Source organism: Rhyacophila brunnea, unplaced genomic scaffold (genome assembly GCF_057557595.1).
Source record: "Rhyacophila brunnea isolate RB1 unplaced genomic scaffold, BYU_Rbru_1.0 scaffold_3, whole genome shotgun sequence".
NCBI lineage: Eukaryota > Metazoa > Arthropoda > Insecta > Trichoptera > Rhyacophilidae > Rhyacophila > Rhyacophila brunnea.
In genome coordinates this window covers 38,277,136-38,300,386 of record NW_028232965.1, presented here as the reverse complement: position 1 = coordinate 38,300,386, position 23,251 = coordinate 38,277,136, and the positions used below count along the sequence as shown (strand labels likewise).

General features: G+C 33.0%; 1 protein-coding gene and 1 long non-coding RNA gene across 2 annotated transcripts; one reads left to right on the top strand and one right to left on the bottom strand.

Moving 5' to 3' along the window:
• Positions 1-11,082: 11,082 nt before the first annotated feature.
• LOC147068323 (uncharacterized) lies at positions 11,083-14,223 on the bottom strand. Its single transcript, XR_015071400.1, has 5 exons — positions 14,097-14,223; positions 13,732-13,784; positions 13,373-13,506; positions 12,616-12,801; positions 11,083-11,933 (listed from the first exon to the last, which is right to left on the bottom strand). It is a non-coding gene; the product is annotated as an uncharacterized LOC147068323 (long non-coding RNA).
• Positions 14,224-15,219: 996 nt separating this feature from the next.
• Positions 15,220-20,571, top strand: LOC147068322 (glutaredoxin-like). Its single transcript, XM_085953315.1, has 3 exons — positions 15,220-15,408; positions 16,045-16,149; positions 19,083-20,571. The coding sequence occupies exons 1-3, from the start codon at positions 15,247-15,249 to the stop codon at positions 19,179-19,181; spliced, it is 366 nt and encodes a 121-aa protein (XP_085809441.1). The 5' UTR covers positions 15,220-15,246; the 3' UTR covers positions 19,182-20,571.
• The last annotated feature ends 2,680 nt before the right edge of the window (positions 20,572-23,251 follow it).

Here is a 23,251-nt window from a genome sequence, read left to right as displayed (position 1 = left end):
AGGCCAAGTCTTCTGCGCAATGAGCCAGGCATCAGTAAGCAGATGCATAGGAAACGTGTCCGATGCTATAATAGCAGTGCTTAGTAATACTTACATACAGTCGCCATACAGCGCTGACAGTCTTTAGTGTTGTGTTGATACCCTCTGATCAATTTATACAATATTACAATGTACATGTCATGTAACTAGAGTAACTGCGCATAGACACAACAAGTAAATTACCTACTCAATAAGAATTTAACGGGAATATTATTTTGTGTCGGTAAAAATATTTTTTAATTTCAGACTTCAAGAAAGGGCAGGTTTCCCGAAAATCATTGGGTGCATTAACTGCACCCATGTGCGAATATACCCGTCATACTTGGAGACTTTCAAAAATGAGCGCAGAAAATTTTCTGTAACTGTGAAATTCGTAATAAAATCTATGTTGTTTCTGATACATTCATATTCATTACGTATAATATCATAACATGACATTTATTTTTATGCAGGTATCTGACATGGACATTCTGGCAGTGAGTGCCAGATTTCCTTTGAGTGTTTATGACCAATTCATATTTAGTGGATCGTTGGTAAAAACTGAAATGAAACATCTACAGAACGACAAGAATTGGGAATTTTGTTTTATTAGGGAAGTATGTTAAACTTTACTTTACTATGGCAGTACCAGTAACAAATATTTTTGTTTGGTTTATATTCATCCGTATTTTGTATAGGTACTTCAAAGGAATCAAAATTTTGCATAGGTATGAATATGATATTTAATGAAACAGTTTTTTAATTATTTAAATCCTGATTTCTAATATTTTTACAACTTTCAGTCGAAAACATATTCAAATTAACAGACTGTGTATATTGAAATCATTCTAGTGCCACCATAGGCCAGCCAGACTCACTACACGGCTGCCCGCTGTTTGACCAGGGATGTGATTGAGTGTTTTTGGATAATGGACCACACCAGATCGCATAGCTACAGCAACAAGTGCAAGACCAACCGTGGCTATACATACAGTTTACATGTATATATTAAATATAATTTATGTTTATTTATTTATGGCTTATACACCGAAACAAAATATGTCACTTAACTGTACTTGAATATTTTTGCAGGATCATTCAATAAAAAATACTTGGTTTAGGTTAAGAAAGTTTTAATAATCATTTTTGCACAGAATACAAGAAAAATATTTATATAATTATTAGAATTACAATGAGCTTTAAAAGTAACACGATATTGTAATAAAATGGACATATATGAAAAAAAATAACAATAACTTGTATATAGATAGGTAGACAGGGTTCAGATGATTCTGGCAGTGCAGGCGACTCATTTAGGTGTCAGTATTGTTACTTTCAAATGACAATAACACCGTTCCAATGTGATTCGGTCGTGCCAGAAGACTCTGTCCTTCCTCTATTTAGTAACCGGGCGTTTTACAACTTTAAATGAAAATTAAGTGGGTATATAGATAGTATATTTTTTCTAGTATAATATTATTTAATTAAGTGACTTTTTATTTCTTTATTACTTGAAATGGTGTTTATATGGTAGATGGATTATAATGGTTTTGAAATATAGTTATTTTTGTTAATTCTACTTTAACTGAGTTATTTACCTTGACAGCTGTTTCGGCACATTCAACAATAATTTGTGATTATAAAAGAGCTACAGGTCACGTAGCAAATTAAATACGCTTAGTTAAATAATAAATACGTACCAAATATTTTACAAAATACACCACATACATCCATCGAATATGGTATATAAAATACAGATTCAAGTATCAAATAATTCTTGGATAAATAGATGTTTATGTAAGTATATGTTTTTTTAAATACTTACATGATACTGTGTTGTATAACATTTAAATTTATATTTTTGATTTTGATTTACATACTTAAATGTACCTACATAAATTTGTAATGTACAGTAGGTACTTAATTACATTTTTAACATTAGGAAATTACCATTATTTGATTCTATCCACCCGCCATGTCTATAATCACCCCAACGCTGGATAGAAAGAGACATCACACAAAATTGGCTGTTTGATAATAAATGGTAGTTGAAAAATATTTTAGAGTATGATTATGTCCATAGAAACAGGTTTTAAGTAATTCATATTTGTCCGAATAATGTGTAGCAGAAAAATAGAAATTTTAAAAAGGGTCTATTCAGTATTCACCCCATTCTACGGCAAACATTTTTCTTAATAAAAATAGGTACATCAATAGAGGAATCATAAAATGGACCTTGGCCCTCGCCCACGCCTTATTCATCCTTGTATATTATATTATCACACTTAATGTTTTGGAAAATTCATTAACATTGTGCACAAATGCCACTTTTGTTGATTGACACTTCACTTAGTTGATCTCTTTGTTCACGTGAAGTACAATAAAAGTATGTAGCAGCGAAGAACTAGAGACCGAAAATAGTAGAAGGAGCTAGAAGAGGCTTTCATCTAGCAGTGGAATGACCCCGACTGATGTTTATGATGAAATATTATTTTATTCCTGTTAATGCCGGGGGTTTCATTTTTAATTTCTTCTGGTGCTTTGTACCTACGTTGAAAGGTTGAAGATCTTTGCTAAAATTAAATTCATCACAAAGCATTAGTATATCTCCAACATCATTCAGGTAGGTATCCATGATGATAATATAATATTATGTACTTAGAGGAGGTACCTGACCTTTATATTTACATGCACATAAAATTATTAATCTTATTGCCTAATGCAGACCAAGATATACCTACCTACATAATATTACATGAACAGAAGTTTAAGAACATCTCAATTAAGTTTAAAATGTTTGTAGGTAGGTATACAAATTAATGTGAAACAGAAAACATTGGTTATGTTAGGTAGGTACATGGAACATGTAGATATTATCTTGGTTTGCGGTCGGCACTGGGCAAAACCAGTTTATTAGCTCAATATACCTATACATAATGAAGGAAATATATACCTAGTAGGTATATAAGTAGGTACATAATATCGTTTTTGTGATTGAGGTCTCTTGAGATCAAAAAACAAACACAACCTAGGTATGTCCTACTGTAAATAACCCGATAGTAAGTAGTATGTAAGGTTTTTGGTCTAAAACCTTACAAAATACCACAATGACGACATGGAGTACCTACTTATCTACCTATATGTATATTATATCTTTAGCTACAATAGAAATGCTATGCTGCATAATGTTAGATGCAAAAAAATAATCTTAAAGACTAGGTACCTATCTAACCTAAAAAAATATTATCAACGAATATAACATGGGTATTTACGTGACCGATACCGAATATGATTGAAGTAGGTATTGTAAATGATACCTAATTATAACATTATTGATATGACTGCTCGAAAGTCGAAACCAAAACGTCAAACGATCGCAATAAGTTAGAACTGTCAGTGCAGTAACAATCAAAGTTATAAAGTTTCTGTTATTCAAAGCTGTGCATGACGCAAATTAATATGTATTTTTTAAATATCGGGACCTTAGATTAAAGTTATTTATTTATAATAGCGTATTCATCCTGTCAAAAAACTTTACATACTTTGGTTAGACAAAGATACCTACATAATATTATTATGACGACCTTCATACCATTTTCAACAATTTCCCTGCCAATTTCATCCCTTTCTTATGTTTTGTAGTCACTGTCAGAGAAATCATAAAGGATTGGATATTTCCGGACCAACTCGATCAGCTGCTCAATGTCTTCGCCATTTTGATTTTACTAATTCCCTTGGCGAAATTGTCCGCCGCGAATAAATTCGCTGTCGACAGAGTTCCCGAAAATCGCAGCGAATATTCGCTGCAAATTCGCACTCAAGACGCAAGGCGGTCGCCCAAGCGTGCTCTGTCCCGTAAGCCAATACGAGCTTGATTGGCGAATAATTCGCTGCGAATATTCGCCGCGAATATTCGCTTTGGTGTGGGGGAGGCTTTATTTCAACGAGAAGTATACCAGAATTTTATGTCAGATCCATGCAGGTGTAAACAGTAAATGAAATTTTATGTCCGACACATAAAATAAGTATAACGGTATAAGTATCAGATGTAAACGTACCATTAGACTACAAAGATCTTTAGCAAATATATAGAGGCTCGATGAACTGACTGATTTGTTTGTTAATAATTGTACACTTCTATGAAATCTACTATAAAAGATGTATGTAAGTACATAATATTCACAACTACTGCATTAATTTGCTGTCTTATATGGTGCGTTTACATCTGACACTTATACCGTTATACTTATTTTATGTGTCGGACATAAAATTTCATTTACTGTTTACACCTGCATGGATCTGACATAAAATTCTGGTATACTTCTCGTTGAAATAAAGTCTCGACACTTTATTCAATGGCAACATTGGAATAAATATATGCGGTGTTTACATATGATATTGTAATTTATTCGGACACTTATTTTGTATACTTCTCAAAAACGTTATGTCAGTTGTCAATATGGGAATGTTAAAAAAGAAAGCAGCGAGTGTTATTATTTTAAGTCTTGTGGCAACAAAAAGGAGGAAAAAATGGTCTAGATGGGTGCGGGAATGGATTCAGCGACGAGAAGAACTAGGTGCCTTCCGTTTAATGTCAGAGTTTAAAATCGAAGATCCAACTCAATTTGTGAACTCTAGTTTGCAAGATTGGACCTTTTGCCAAAAAACAAGACACACAATTCAGAAATGCGTAGAAGAACGATTAACAGTAACATTGCGATATCTAGCACTTGATCGTCATTGCATATTCAATATAATATTATCGTACCTAATACGAGTGCAGGTGTGGGCCAAAATGAATTAGGTAATACCATTTGAAGCGCATTTTTTCTTCACAGAGTGCATCAGAATTAATCGTATGTGCCGAGAACAAGCGATATTTTATTTTCGAACAAAATCCATAGAACACGGCACATCCGATTTATTTCTCATTGTCTATGATTTTTGACAGATCGCTACAGTACATTTATTAACGTAAACGTTGGGCATACATTCATGGTGTACCTATGATTATTGATTGTCCGTTGTTTTAGAAATATACATATGCAATTCACTAGGTACCTGTCAAACTACGAATATTGTGTCAGGTACTTGACATAAAAGTAGACGGTGGTCCAACTTCGGTGATATATCGCTCCAAGTTCGAACTTGTCGAATACGCGGTGTTTACATTTGCGTATATAAGTAGATTGAATAAGTGGTAGGTGAGAGTCGACACGCAAAATAAGTGGCAGATACAAATATACTTACTGTTTACACTTAAGTGAATATGGTGTCATACATAAATATGACGATATTAGTGTCAAATGTAAACGTACCATAAGTCCCATTTTTGTTGGATTATGTTGTCTACCATTGCCTTTTTATCGAATTCTAGATTTTTGGGGTGATCCTTAGGTATGTAAAATATTTTATAAGGTACACAAGTCAGCGCAAACTTACTTTAATGATGTGATCGATCCTGATGATCTTGACTAATAGGGTGTTCATCCAAAATTTTCGAATGCGATTTTACGCCAGATATATAATACGCCCGTATAATTGCGTTCATCCAAATTTTGTATATAAGCATCTCGCCGAATCCGTACACCGAATGCCCCTCTACCATAAGTTGAGCGAACCGATTGACAGATCAACTGACGACAGTTTCCGACACTGATGACTGAAAGTTCGCGAGTGTTATCAATAATAGATTATTGTTATAAATTGTTTTCTCCCGTTTATATATATATATTATATATTATCATGACTGCTTTATTTGTATTAAACCTGGCTTTCGAAGGTGAAGCCAATGCACAACACCGCAAATATCGGAAGAGAGACGACGCTTTCGAGTTAAACGACAAGCGTTTCATCCAACTTTTTCGATTGTCGAAACCATTGGCCCGCCAATTAATCGAAAGACTGGAAGGCGTAATGACAGTGCCAAATAGAAAATCGGCAATAAGTGTGAAAACCGCGGTAAGTTTTTACTTCACAGTTATTATATACTTTTTCCGTTCAGTCCAATTGTGGGCTCTATGTTACGACCGTACTCCCTGGATAAACGTCAGATTTTTATATTCAATACTTGAAAGCATCTAAGCGAGATTTTTTGAGCATAGACAATCATCGAAAAAATCGCTATTATATGGCGAAAACGCTATTATAAGCGTAGACAATAAGTAAAAATATAAAAATAATTTACAATGTAAGTATAAAATTCAAACATTTTAAATTAACAAAATTCGCCGTTTTCAAAAATCAGTATAGCATAATAGAGTTCGCCAATGCATTTCATAAAATTTAAATAATTATAAAGTAACCTAAAACATTCGTGCACACACCAAAGCGAATTATTCGCCAATCAAGCTCGTATTGGCTTACGGGAAAGAGCACGCGACGTTCAGATTTCGGAAGGGAATTAAGTTATTATCTTACAAAGTTCAATATGGAGCGCTGCGATTGTTTGACGTTTCGGTATCGAGCATTCAAATAATATATCAATAATTTTATATTATCATTGATACAATTATTTGCTCCGACACTGCCATCCATTCGCATTTACCACGTCAAAATAACCCGAAAAAATCACCCGCATCGATATGGAAGGTCCGGTCAAAAGAGTCTCAAAAAATAGCCAAATATATGACAAATTGATGGCTTTCATTGTATCTTTTGATCCCCTGCGTGAATAAATGTCACGTTTGTTCATTAACAACAGGTAAGTAGAGAGCATTACAGCAGCACAGGCTTTTTTTGAGACTTTTTTGACCGGACCTTCCGTACCGATGGCGGGTGCTTTTTTTGGGATATTTTGACGGGGTACTTGGTGAATATTCGCGTTGGTTTGTGTGAGCCTTAACCTTCACATAAAAACGCTCTAAATAGATAAGTAGGTATGCGAAAATAAGGAACATTTTTCAAAATAACGTTATAGAAAACAATATTTGATATATAAAATTGAGCCGTGTTAACTAAACGACATTGTTATAATTTCTTCAATGGCTTTTATTTACTCTTTGATTAGTGATTGTTCTTATAAGATTGTAATATTTATATCCATAATCAGTATTCCGTATTAACGCATTACCGAGAAAATTAAGATTAAAAAAAATACGAGGTTAGTTTGGTATACTATTTAATATGAAAGATAACACGCTTCATGCTTATTTATGATATGTATATTATGCCGAAAGGTAAGTTTTAAGTAGGAAAAGTGGCGTTTTAATGAAAACTAGTGACGTTTAATTTCAATCAGTGTGAGCCGTTTTATCGAGGCTATTTGACCGGGCCATTTGTTTGTGGAAGCGAAATATTAAATATCATAAACTGGAGCCTGTTTTATTTATTATACATTTAATTAAATGAATATAAATTAAATACGGAATACTGACTATGGATAAATATTATTATCTTATAAAAACAATCACTAATCAAAGTGTAAATAAGAACAATTCAAGCCATTTTCACTCGTATTTCTTATTTTATTGATTAAATTTGAGTCGAAATTATCTGAAATAATAACAATATCGTTTAGTTATGTAACACGGAAAATTTTTATACAAAAAATATTGTTATCTATAACGTTATTTTGAAAAATGTTCCTTATTTTCGCATACTTAAGCCTCAATTATATTGAGCTTCTTTACGAGCTGTTTGTTGGCGAATTTATAATCTGCCTGTAAATTCGCCAATAAACAGCTCGTAAAGAAGCTCAATGTAATTGAGGCTTTACCTACCTTTTCAGAGCGTTTTTAGACGAAGGTTTAAGCACGAGTGTCTTTGTGTCAAAGATTACTTTATAATTATTAAAATTTTATGAAATGCATTGGCGAACTCTAATATACTATACTGATTTTTGAAAACGGCGAATTTTATAAGGTAATGGAAAATGTTTGAATTTTATTCGTTGTAAAAGATTTTTATATTTGTTCTTATTGTCTACGCCTATAATAGCGCCTAGCCATATAATAGCAATTTTTCCGATGATTGTCTATACTCAAAAAGTGACGCTTAGATGCTTTCAAGTATTGAATATAGAAATCTGACGTTTATACAGGGAGTACGGTCGTCCGGAAGCTACTTGCGGGGCATTGGTGAGGAGGTATATATTGGCCTCAGTCTGGGAGCAATGAGTAATGCCATTGAAAAAGTGACAACTGCCATCAATAGCCATTTGTTGAATGAATGGGTGTTCTTTAATGAGGCACTCATACCATCAATAAAAGAACGGTGAGCAATCAACTTCTCGTATCCTAACACTCAAGATTTATTGCTAGCTATTATGCTTTAAGCCATCATCACCAGCCATGGTCAATCCACTGCTGAATAAAGGCCTCACCAGGCTTTTTCCCGTGTTCTCGGTCCCTAGTTCTTCGCTGCCACATACAGCCACCGCACTTTATGCGTTTGTCTATCCTGCAGCCTTTAGGGCGTCCGTCCTTGTGGTCGTTTAGTGCTCTTGGGTACCACTGTATTCGGGTGGCATTTGTCCAGAGGTGTTCCATTCGCCAAGCTATATGTCCAACCGATAGCCATTTCATCTGCTTAGCGACCTCCGTATATTATGTTATTCAGGATGTTTACCTATGATTGAGTTTTTTTTTAATAAAATCAAACTCCTTTTCATAACAATGCTGTAAGTACCAATGTCAAGTAACTTATTTCAATTTTCATCAGATTCTACGAGAAATATCAGATCCCTGGGGTGTGTGGTGCAATTGACTGCACACATGTCGCTATTGTGAGTCCGCACAAAGAAGACCGAATTTCACCAGCACACATATACGTGAACAGGAAGAGTTATTACTCAATAAATGTCCAATTAGTAAGTGTTTTCCTCTGATAATTTATATCTTATATCTACTTACATCATTTGCTGGAATAGTCTTTTTCACCTATTATTTTAATTTATAGGTTTGCGATGCGGATTTAAGAATCCTGAATGTCAACGCATTATTCCCTGGAAGCACCCATGACTCATACATTTGGCGCCACTCGACTATGAAATCGGTGATGGAGCATGTAAACAGAGATAGGAGTTGGCTGCTCGGTGAGTTGTCTATTCATTTTCATTATTATTAGATACACATATCACATAGAACATATATTTTGAATGTTTGTTTCTTAATACAACTTTGATACAATAATATCATTAAAACTTGGGAGTTAATGCATAGATTCATCTTATTTTATTAATAAACACAATATACTCTGCTATGTGATTCATTGAAGTTTCTTTATGACTGTTGCTGATACACATGGCCGAAGCGTCACACTGTAGCATACCTAAATATAAACTAGAAATTGGAAGAAAGAATTTGAAATACACCACTTGTTATTTCATATTGTACTATTCTCAGTTTAAATCAAGATAGTTTGATGTTGAAAATATTTTTCAAGGTTTTATATGTGCCACGACTGCCATGTAATCCGGAGCGGCGCGCGCATCTGAACCAAACTACATTGTGCCCAGTGTTGATTTATGACTCTTGTCACTGTCGAGACGATTTTCAATGTGCGACTGGGTTGAGTTTTAGAAGTAATGTTAAAAATAAGATGTGAGAATTTATTGTTCATTTTTAATGAAAAACCATTACAAGTTAAAATTGATTTTAGGTGATGCCGGTTATCCTCAGGAGCCATGGTTGATGACGCCGGTGCGCACTCCAGATAATTTTATTGAAGAGTCATACAACAGGATGCACATCCGTGCACGAAATTGCATCGAGCGCTGTAATGGCGTCTTAAAAGCGAGGTGGAGATGTCTTTTGGCAGATCGAGTATTACACTACTCCCCCGCAAAGGCTTCCCAAATTATAAACACGTGTACTGTCTTGCACAATATGTGTATTGCCAGTAGGATTCCTGTGCCACACCTACAAGAAAGTTTGTATAATGACGGAATGGACGCATCTATAATGGATGAAAATGATGATTCCGCCGAGTCTGCACGAAGGAATCCCATCTTACGTGCAGGAAGACGTCTGAGAAACAGATTGATGGAGCATTTAATCAATAATAGTTAATATTTTTGACGTATGTACCTTCCCACATCTATTTTCAAACAGGCGATACCAGTTTCACCATTACGACATTTTCAACTGAAAGTTGATCCGTTGAAAATGTTATAACAACGAAACCCGTATCCGTTTATCGGGAAAAATATCAAATCATGGAAATGATAACAATGGTATTGTCAATTTTATTATTATGACATAATAACAAGAAATGAGAACAAAAAATATCAAGAAACAAGTTATAAAAAATACATGATTGACATTATAGGCAGTGACGTCCTGTAGAGATAGGCAGACCAAACGTTGCTTAGGAGCAGCACATTATGGCAGAAATACGAATATTATAGTTTTGAGAGAAGTTTGTCTAAACAATATACTCTTCGCTGCACCGTACAACTGTACAAGTAAACATCAACAAATATGTAATTAGATTTTCACGTTTTGATCATATTGCTTTGCTTAAGATGTCTGAGATTGAATTGCAATACAATAATTTGGTATATTTGAAGCCACTTTTAATAAAAATATTTTGTAACTGAAAATTGATCCGTTGAAAATGTTTTAAATTTTATTTCAGCATGAAAATGATAAGAATTCTATTACTATTCATTTAAATATTATAGAATCACAACAAGAAATGGCCATAAAATCACATAAAGTCTGTTGATTTTAATAGACATATATATATTTTGATTAATAATTATTGTTCGCATAATCATCAGCCAAAATTAATTCGATAATTTATGTATTTCAATATATAAATTCATTTTGTAACAACTATGTAAAGGTATGATTGCATTTATATATATTTCTTTATAATATTAATTGGATATTTGTATGCAATCTTATAATCACCAATTTTTGAATTTGAATCAATTTATGTAAAATAAATATATGTGTATCATGATAAATAAATACCATTTATAAATTGAAGTGATCGTGCACCTGTGTTTAATTTGTTGCTTTATGTATATATAACCCAATATTATTCTTCCTATTTTGGAATAATAATCCATACTCTTCATCATCAATAAGAGATAACATATAAATAAAAAAAACTATTGTATGAGAGTATGTACATTTTTATTTAATGATACAAGATCAAAAGTCAATACAAGAACGAAAAGAACATGCATACTTCAACCAATATACTATGTTTAAAAAAAAAAACAATACTATATATAGCACAAGTTACAATCTCACACAAAATTATAAACATTTCCTATCTAAAGTCATATATTGTAATTTTATAGAAAGCAGACAGTTACATTAAAATTAATATTCATAACGCTTAATAATGTAAATTATCAATAAAATCTATCAAATGTAATTGAATGCAGCAAAATACAATATATTATTTCAAATATGACTTGACAGAGAGTGAAATTGATGAAATGAAAAAAAAAATTTTTAAAACTACAATTGGTCACAAACAAAACTTTAAGGACCTTCACGTCTAGCCTCTGTTGATTCGCGGATGGCCATTGTTAGGTCTTTAAGTAGTACTTCAAGAGTCCTCGTTGATTCTTGAAGAAACTCCATTTTCTTCTGTTTTAAAACAAGCATTTCTGCTGCAATTTGAACAGGTGTGAGCTCTCGTGGTTGAGGGCCCACTGACTCCGCTGTTTGGTCATTACCATTATAATATGCCAACCGTTTAGGGGCTAGACGTGAAGGTGGAGCTGCAGGGGTGGTAGTAGTGGTGGTGGACAGAATTGTTAGCGGTGTGATTGATATTGGGGTCGCCTCTGCATGTGACGTTGATGGCCTCATTGATGTGGACGGCATTACTGGTGTTAATGTCGCAGCCAAACCTGCCATCAGCGTTGTCACAGACGTTGCCGGCATAATTGGTGACGTTGCAGCCAAACCTGCCGTCAGCGTTGTCGGTGAATATGTCGCCGACGTAATCACCTGGAAAGGATACAGATTAGGATCAGAAGACAGCATTATATTTTAATTTCTTATTATTTTGTCCACATTAAAAATGACAAAAAGTCTTTCCTTTTATTCACCAATAACAGGATCTAGTATTCTATTAATATACAGCATGGTCGGATTACCCGCAGCATAATTATTATCCATTATAAAAATAAGATTGAAAATAGATACTTTTCTATAAATTTTAAAATAAATAACGGCATACTATTATCCTTTTCATGAATTATGAAGAGTTTAATTAGCTGTGGTATACCTAATATGTATACCTTCATGAAGTAGTATTACCTGAAATAATCACTTAGGTATGAAAGTAGATTTACCTGAGTTCATTTAAATCATATCAGCAGATTATAATCCATTCCCAAGATAGGGTTTCCCCAAAAAAAGGGAAATTTTATATTCCAAGAAAAAGATTAGAGTTTATTCAAGCATGCTTTTTTTTACCTGAGTGATAATAACAGTTAAAGAAAACATGTAGGTAATGAAAACTGTACCAAATTATTTATCCTTGACTTATGTTATGGTACCATTATATATGTATTGCATTTGAATATGCGTAAACTGATTAAAATCAAACAAAAACTAATAAAGAATGAAGTAGCAGGTTTGAACTCACATTGGTTAATATCGCAGAATTAAAATAATGTGAACTTACAATACTCTCTCTTATTACTTCGTTACTAGGGAGACCTGACGATACGGTCTCCGTCAACATCTCCGCCACCCTCTGTTGCACTGCGGTTAACTCCACATTACACGGTGGACCGCCCCCAGTTTGCTATCGCCACAGCAGTATTTTCGACTGCTTATTTTTTACAGCTTGCCGTAAATCATGCCACGTCTGTAAAACAATAATGACATATTAGGAAACTGCCTCATATGATGGTATGGCAGTGGCGAAGGGTGGAGGTAAGCTGCTAAGATCCGACATAAATAGTGTACACTAAACTTTGTCAGTCCAATGTATTTTTGTTTTCATTGACCAAAGACTACAATGTGTGGATGTGTTTGTTACATTTTAAAATTCAATTAAACTCTCCAAGCAATAGTAAATAAGTCAACAAAATATTCGTTGATCTATAAAATATCCAAAATTATATCATCAAACCATACAACATTTTTGATATTTTATAGATAGAATAAAATCTTGTATCAATTTTGGTTTGATTTGGGCGGAGTTAAATTGAATTTTAAAAACTAACCTGCACCGCCTGTAAATTGTGTTCTTAGTTCAATGAAAATAAATAAGTATGACTGAAAAAGTTGAGTATCCACCCCTTGCGATTGTGGTATGGCTATTAAATATATCTTACAATTGTATTTGAAGGAATTCCCTCATCTCTGAGGGTGTATTCATATATTTGGTGTAATCATATGATTATAATAAAATTAATTAATGTGTATATAAATACCTTCCGCCAGCCGGATCCATCTTTTTTAGCACCCACCCGGGAATTCAATTTATGGCTAATGGCCGTCCATAGCCGCATCGCGTCCGTTGTGGTAAAATATGGTGTGAAACGGCTACTTACAAGCCGTGGATTTTCTGTAAAATATATAATAGAACAGGTTATGTATGCAGATTGAGAAATTCTCAAAAAGAATTCGTATCCATAATGGAAATGTGGTAAATAGTATTTAAGATAATGGACAAAGCCATGATAGTTGAATGTGATGTTTATGATAACAATATGATTCAGACCATTACAAGATAATTGTCAGTATTCAATGAACTTTTGTTGATATCAAATATTTGGCACTATCCACTTACCGATTAATAAATCAATCAAGAGATGCTGTTGTTCCTCGCTGACTTTCATTATTCTAGAAAAATAAAAACTACGATTAGGGTGTATTTCTAAGACAATCACCAGGTACTATTATATGAAAGAAATGAATTGTTAAAGTTATAAATCACTTTAATTTTGTGGTATAAGGTCACTGAATCAGGCCACGAGGGGAATAATTAATAATATAATGAAATGGTATACGATCATTTAGCACGTATACATTACAACGAAGAAGCTAAAGAAATATAAATACATATAACATGCACATTAAATGAAACAAATTTTGAGTTCAAATAAAATAGATATGACTTATTCAAACAGTACAGATAAATATTAAATCACTTACTGTTTGTATTCCGGTTGGACTGAGGGTATTAAAAGTTCTTCTGTCTTCACTGGAAGTCAAGAAACGATTGAATATTCGGTTGCATGTACACTTCACAATACTTATGTTTATAGCCGCGTTTGACAGTACACAGTCCCATAGACATCAAACTTATCAAAAACTGACCATAAAGAAAAATATTTTTCTGATTTTGGTAGAAAGAATACTTGATCCAAATAAGCGTGCATACCCGAACACTATGATTTGAGTGAAGCATAACGGAACACGAAGCGAAGTCTATATACAGTTCCTCAAGCACTTCCATGAACACTCGACTAGTTAGTAAATGGTTGTAAACGGAAACAGCGTAAGTGTGGAGGGTAATAAACCATTCGGTTTGGCTTATTCCATGGATAGCCTATAAAATCCAAACAACAATATTGCTCAATACAGAGTAAAAATAGCAGTTCATCTCCTTCACCTAAGGATAAGTTTCGCCCATTAATTAAATAAATAGGTACCTACTATCTAGCAGGCTGATATAATAAGAGTTTTAAACAGTGAAGTTTGATTTTTTCATTGCTCATAGAGACGCTCATACAAATGAAAATCGTACATTGCCCACCTTCAGTTTAGCCAAACCTCCATAACAATATAAAAACTCATTTGTTGAAAACCAGCAAGGTATATATATTATATTATATATTATGGTAAATTGTTAGTTTTAGAGGTATTCTTCACTTTCAATAATCATATTTTTTTAAATTCATATTGCACTTTCACAGTTATTACTGCCATCTCTATAATTTGTAATGAACAAATTTACTAGCATTTATCTCAGAAATCTACCATCATACAGTAAGCGGTCAATTTCAAAAAATGTTTTACGGAATAATATAGAGATGGCAGTTATTAATCACCAATTCTAGTATCCAATATGATCGAGTATACCTGGACCACGGTTAGATTTCATTCTAAATTTGAAAAGAAATTTTTGTTCTTTTGTTTAAAATGTCATAACTGTTCAAATTTGGCACTTTTTGTGTGTATCAATCATTGTGAAGAATACACAAATTTGAAAGCTTGGAAAAAATACCTAGATTTTGTTGGCAGTGTTTACACGGCTGTAAAAATGACGTTGTATACAGCTGCGAAGTTGGCTTTGAGCCCTATGCGCTGTAAAAATATGGGTTCCGCAATTTCATATGTCACAGGAGGTTCCGGCGCCGCAGTAATCATGGCAGACACTCAAGAAGTTCAGACGATGATCAAGAGTGGTAAGGTGGTGATTTTTTCAAAATCCTACTGCCCTTACTGTAAACTCGCGAAAGAGGTAAATAATATTTTGTTTTTGTTTTGTAATGACGCACTTGTTTCATTTTAATTAACCGGTTAACCTTGCTTCCCGCTTGAACTTTACATTCGCACATCTGTCTTATTGTTACATTCAATATTTATTGAATTGGTGCTTCAGCCTATATAGATTCTTTTCTCTCAAACTTGTAATTAATTTGGTTTGCATTCAAACAGTGAAGTTTGATTCAGAGTAGGTACCTATATAAAATATTTTTTTTATGATTCACATCAAGACCAATCACAAATAAATGACATAAATATTGCACAACATTATAAATGGGTAGTTAGGTAATTATTACAGTTGTAGAATATTTTGTGAATGTACATACCTACCTATTTATTATAACATTGCTCATAAGTAGGTACCCACCTGTGATATTGACCATTTTTCCTATTCACTTGTCGACCCCGCCATAAAGGAATAAGTTGTGCAATTTTTTAAAATTTACTTCCAGGGAAGAAATAAGAAAATATGTGATCAATAAATAAAATTTTCTTATTCTGCTCATATTAAAAGATTAAACATTAAGTTTAAACACCTTATAAAACATCACAACAAATCATAGTTCCATTACACTGCTAAATATGTCAAAATGTTTCTTAACGATTTCAGGTTTTCAAAAGACTGCATCAGAGTGTCACTGTCTTCGAGCTAGATGAGAGGGATGATGGCGGTCCAATCCAATCTACTCTGGGAGAGATTACAGGATCAAAGACGGTACGGAAATGTGTTCTATTGAAAATTGTTTTGGTTCATTATGTTTATGGTGATATTACATATTATTACAAATTGAATTAATAGGCGACGGTAATCATTGTATATCTGTTCTAACTTAAGCCGCGTTGACACGGTCCAAGTACAATCCAAGTTGACTTGGACCGAGCGCACTCGTATGAGACATCTTCATACTAATTATTCCTATCCAAGCTAGCTTGGATGAGTAGAAAGCGGTCCAAGTAGCTTGGATAGGAGTAATTTGTATGAAGATGTCCCGTACGAGTGCGCTTGGATGGCGCTCTGTCCAAGTGTACTTGTCAAGCTTTTGTCAGTTAATAGCTGACTAATTATTATTTTATCAACTTATAATTATTTAATAATGAGTCAGCTATTAACTGACTAAGTTAAAACAGATATACAAAGATTACTGTCCCCTATTAATTTTTGTAATAATATGTAATATCGCCATATATTATTAGATGTACACATTATATTTTCATTATTTATTTATTCAAATCTCTATTACTATTGGTTATTTAACTTATTATTATACCCACACGACGGCCGTGTAGCTTATGCGTCAGCTTATACTGTCACAGGGTCCCAGGTTCATATCCTGGGTCTGGCAAATACACATTGCTTTTCAATTTGTGTTTGTACCTAGCCATAAGTAGTATTAAATGAAATTAATAATTTCCCGCTAATACCGAAAAACATAACATGATTGAAATGAAGCCAGGAGAGATATAAAAATATTTTCAAATGCTGCCAGAAGTGATATTGCAATCAGTTGTTTTAAGCGCCAAAATACAATATGTTCTACCCTGTTTACACGTGCAAGGATTTACTGTTGACAGTAAGAAAATGTATGGTTAAACATGTAATTATCCTGCAGTTAGCAAGATTGCATGCATGAATCAAAAAAGTTTGGAAGCTTCTGAATTTTCATGCGACAGTAGAATTATTTCGATCTACACCTGCACGGTAGAACGATAGTGGCGAACCTGCCGGCAAAAAAACCAACTACGAATGAATTTTCAAGTTTACTGATTATCACTACCTGTCAAATGGTACAAAATAGCACTATAAAATGACAACATCGCATCTCGCTCACTCTTAAAGAAGGAGATTGGAGAGACAGTCAGCACTTTTACGTGTAATCAGTGATTGTCACGATAGTTTAAAATATACACCATTGCCGCCAATAAATCCATGCACGTGTACAGGCACTATTATGCCGAGTATTCGTTAGCGAGCCGTAACTATGACCGTTGCAGATACAGTAACAAGTATGGATGCCAAATAATTAATTCGCGAGCCTAATAAATAATTGTTTTGCACCTAGAGTTGATTACAGTATCTGGAATGGTTACAGTTATGGCTCGCTGATGAATACCCGGGTTAAAAGTTCGTTGCTGTTGAATTAAAATCTGGGCATTGGATGCATTTGGTGATTTTGAGATATTCTTAAATTAAATAGTAATAATGCCAATATTAAGAATATAAGTATGTTCACATTGGATCAGTTTTTATATCTAACGTGTGTTTGAACAACATCCGGATTTGTATACTTCTTGCTGGGAGGGGGTGATATATTTCCTCTTCTATCCCAAATTTTTATTGCTCAATCTGGTGATCACATACATACCTTTACTTAGATATTATTATGCAGTCATTATTGGCACACCAAAATAGAATTATGACTAAGAAATAAACTTGCAATATAGGTATGCAGTTATACTAGTTTACACAACTTATGAGAATCATTAGCACTGTTGCCATAAAATGAGTCTAGTCTTCTGTCGTTTGGGTATACTAATAACAATGAAGATAATATTATAATAAAATTATGTATACTATTGTGAAAAGATAAGTGATCATAACCACATTACGAAAGTTCAGTTTTAGTTGTCTAAATTTATACAAAATATATTTATAATTTTGTAGTTTCTTTTACCACGTAAACACCAGTCCAATCAGCACATTGTGTAAATATTTTTATTTATTTTCTTATTTTACAATATCTGCTGTGGTTATATGAGCATCTGAACCATTGTTATTTGTGGTTGTCAGATCAATTTTATCTATACTTACTGTACTCACCTATTTTTATTACCAAACAACAAATCAAACGGCATTTTTTTTGTTGTGTAATTATTTAATATACTAATTTGGAAGAATACACAAAAATAATAATCAATTTTGTTTATAGTATTTACTTATTTAAAAAAATTTGTGAGGCGGTATGTCATAAAGATTTAAATAAATATAAGATAATGCTTGACTATCTCTTTATGAGTCGCTACTGATATATATATATATATATTCAGCTACATATAATATATTAATTTAACATAATATGTCTTATCTACCACATTATGATGGCATATTATAATCTCGATAAATATAAAGTAATTCTTACAATTTCCTTGTTACAATTATCTAATATTACAATCTTATCATTGTTGGCATTGCATTTTACATTCATTGCATTAGATATCTCTATATCTGATATTTTAGAGTTGTAAGTATTGTAAATTGTTTGGTTGTATGAATACATGAATACGTGAAGAAGCATTCTTGTAAAAAAATAATTCACACACGTTTGCCTAGCGGCTGACCGTATGCTTTGCTTAGGATCGAATATGGTAATTTACTTTCTAAAATATCTTTATCTAAGTTTAATATTATGAAAGTAAATTTAAAAGTAGATTACCATATTCGATCCTAATCAGAATTATTGGCCATCAGTGGAAGTTGTATTAACAGATTTTTTTACGTTGAATAAGTTGTTGGCTATTAGTCTAACTAAACTAAACCATTGGTTGATAAAACAATATGCCTTTTACAAAGACAGCCACTCTATGTGCTAGGTCATCTTTTTACTAATGTAACATTTTCTTAGAGTTAATCTTTATTTTCTATGTCCATAGGTGCCACAAGTATTTATCAATGGTTCCTTCGTCGGCGGTGGCTCAGACGTCGATAAGATGGAGAAACAAGGAACTCTCCAACCCCTCTTAGCTGGTTAAAATCTCATTTTTTTATCGGATGAACGTACTGTTCTTATTTCATTCGCCTTTATATTAATTATACTGTAATAAGTAATATATTTTTATGTCTACACAATTTTCATTATATTTATGTTTTTGCATTGCTACTCAATTCATAATTAGATATCCTAAGTTTGTATATTTTTATCAGATCAATGAAATCATTTTTTACATTTTAAATAGTAGAGTACCTTGAATTTTAAGTTCAGTGTCATATATTAGTATTTTTGTTGTGTATCCTTCAGGCTGATTTTTTAAGAAATAAAAAGTTTTTATACACTGTTTTAATAATTGTTTCAATATGTATTTTTTAATTATATTAATTAATTTCTGTCATCCGTTTACAAATAAATCTTTCTTTGTGTACTTTCTCTCTTGGTAAATATTGCGTAGGTAAATTTATATTAATTATTTCATAATTTGATACATACTATAAAAATTATTACTTCAACTAATCCCAATCTCTACTGAATATGATGTATATTTTTAGTAACAGCCTACTTCCACCAAGGTAGGTATTCAGAAAAGAAGGCCCCTTGCATGCCTGCATTTTTGGCAGTTAAATTTACCCATGTGACCCACCCAACATGTGTGTCTAGTATAATAACTTATTTTACGAACTCTTACAAGGGTTTTCGTACCCACGTCGCTATAGGATTTGTTTCCCGAATAGACCAAATGTCAATTTTACAGGAGACGAAAAACAAATTTCACTGTCGTATATTTTAATATCAGTAGATGTATCAATCATTCTTTTTATACTGTATGATTGCAACATTATCTAAGAATAGATTCCAAGAATAATATACTGGTATAAATCATTAAATGCACAGAAAATGCGTTTTATTTACAAGTACTCACTGTGGATATTCGGGAAATTTTTAGCGCTCTCAGAATAATGGATATTCGGGACAAAACATGGACGTTCGGGATTTAAGACCGTAGCGTATTGCTGCACGGCCCACAGATTACTGAGTGGTCAAAAAGTACGCGCCTCAAATGTAATATTTATTTACACGATAATTGTTAATAATTACCTCTACTATTTAAATACTTAATGATCGTAATTACCCAAGTTCGTATGTAATAATAACACGCGGCAATCGCTTTTTTCGGTTTTTTTTCGGATTAAGTAATAAAATAGTTTTTAAGTAATTAACTATTTTTTTATTGAACGAATATTTCACAAGATTTAAGAATGTACCATTCTAATAATTGAACATACTTACATATTTTTTTTCACTTCTGAGAAAATATATTATAAGGTATCTACTACTTCAATTACTAACCGACGTCACGGTAATTTCTCCAATATTTTATGATGGTACTTACTCGTACTTGCTAACAATTTTATATTAATACTTTTTCCAAAAAAAAAAAATCTATTTATATATATTTGTATATTATTATATATATATATTTCTATAATTGACAATTAAACTTATTACAAACCACCAAATAAATATTATATATTTACTATTGTAAGGAACAACAACACAAAATAATAGCATGTATAAATTAATTACCATTGGCTGCTAATATTAGGTAGGTACCAATATCCTAAGTATATAATATCCACCAAATAAATAGTTACTAACATACATATTAAATTAAAATATTAATTATCAGCGCATTCAAAAATAAATAATAGCATCGCCTTTATTTTCATAGAAATACCTAGATTAAAAGTAAAATAAAGACAAACAATGTTTGATTAATAATAATTTGAAATAATAATTATTTTTTACGTCATAGTAGTTTCCGGGTCATACTGTAGAATTCATATAACCGTTGGGATTTTGTGTCATTTATCAACACAAAATACTCACTTCCACAACTCTATTGTAAGTTCAGGGCGAACTGGTGATGTATCAGCTATGAATGATCTCTTCAAATTTGATGAATTCACTATTAAAACAATAGTAACGTTAAAAACAATATCAATAAGACGAAATTTGAAAGAAGTCTCCAGACGGCGGAAAAATATGAAAGTGGGCGTGATTGTTTTAGAGCTAGACAGCGTGAATGTGGGAGCGAGATGCACGGCGTAAGCGCGGTTTGATTGGCTAAAGTCATATTCGGGAAATAAACACTCAGCCAGAGATATATTTCGACCGAAATTAACTTGGATATTCAGGTACGAATAGTTGGACATTCGGGAGAATACTACGGAGTAATTGTAACTTAACATGGCGTATTCGGGTTTTTTAAAAAAATATCTCTGTTCCTAGATATAAATATATTGTTTTTATAAATGATTTCGGTAGAGTTCGATAAAAGAAATTGAACTGCATTAAAATGTCGATTTCGACAAAAATGGATATTCGGGAAACAAATCCTATAGCGACGCCCAGACAAAAAGCGCTGCTACACTTGCATACAAAGCCTATGGGAATAGATAAACGAATTGCTAACACATTGGTTGAGACCAGTATTTTTTACTAGAACGGCACACTATGCCGTCTGTCAAACTCCCTTGGCATATCAAGCATCAACTTAACAGCCATAGCTCCCTATTAACTAAGTGCGACTCACAATGTCCATTTCGTACAGGCTAAACAAAAAACTGAGCTGATGTCCTTGAGGCTATACTTCAGCTGAGGCATGGTCTAAAAAGATCATGACTAGGCGATGCACGGATCGTGCAAATGACGCGTGCCGAACGAAATATAATTTGTCAAAAATTCAACATGCGTCCATTAATGTTATGTTTATTGTAATATTAGTAATAATAATAATGTATTCATTGACATGGTTTGTTTTTCAAGTACATGCGTAACGTTTTTTAGTCATCTTTACACGATTTAAGAATATATTCCTCCGACGCCATCACAAAACAAATTGACGTGCTCACACCTTGACTGCCGGTTTCCGATTGGCGACGAGTGCGAAATTTTGTCGCACCTGTTGAAAATTATTTGCCGTTTCACTTATGTATCCTCTTAATCAAATGATTTCTTGGCGTCATGATGAAACTAAAATTTACATCACACACGTGAGTCGATGTAGCGGTATCTGAATACAGTATGGTAGTGGTAGTAGTAGATTCCTACAGGGCTAAAGACCAGCACGACGGCACCACAATGACACGACAGTACCGTAGTAATAATATGTATTGTGATCTTAAATTTGCTGTTCCAATTAAGCGATGTTGACTACTGTTAGCTCCTTAGTTGGTTTCCATTCCTTGAGGTTTGTCCCAAATAAGCGCTTGCCTTAATTAACCGGAATCGTCTGTATAATATACATATTGATAAAAAAAATTAATCAAGATCCGTATTTTATCTAGTAAATTTTATTAAACGCAATACTACATCAATATTGGAATGCACGCAAATGTAATCAAGTGATAGGTATAACATTTAAATTCAGGCAATGACATTAATATGGACGAAGCATCATGGAATAAAAATGACACTTACTTTTTTGTCGGGTCTGCCGAATGGCATAATCTGTTCTAACGCCATTACAATAAAGGTGATATTGCTATATATTCCCGATGCTTTTTGTCGGGTCTGCCGAATGGTTCGGTTCGAACGGGTTCGCTCAAATGAACATTGACACTAGAAACACTGTTCTAATGCCATTACAATAAAGGTGATATTGCTATAAATTTCCGATGCGTGACCTCTACCTATACATGTGCGAATGTCGCTGTGCGTGAATTTACTTGCTAGCACTAGTGCGTTGTCCATTAATAATGTCATTGAATTCAGGTCATTAAAATTATATTGTGCAACAATACCTTAGTAATATATTATAATTATAATAATTTTTCTTCTTCTTTTGAATAACTATTTTCTCCCAGAACCAAACATGATTTACTATTTCGTGAATTTATTATCTCTACTCTACCTATCCTGCATTACATAATGGGGGGGCCCGCTTTAGGATATGGGGGCCATGGTGCTGAGGCTGAAACTTAACTCTATGTTAGTATATTATAATTAAATTGGGTGACATTTTTTTAGTAATATTTATCTTATCAAGTATTTCGCATGTAGGTAGGTACCAAAATTTATAAATAAAAAGTATAGAAAAAAATAGCA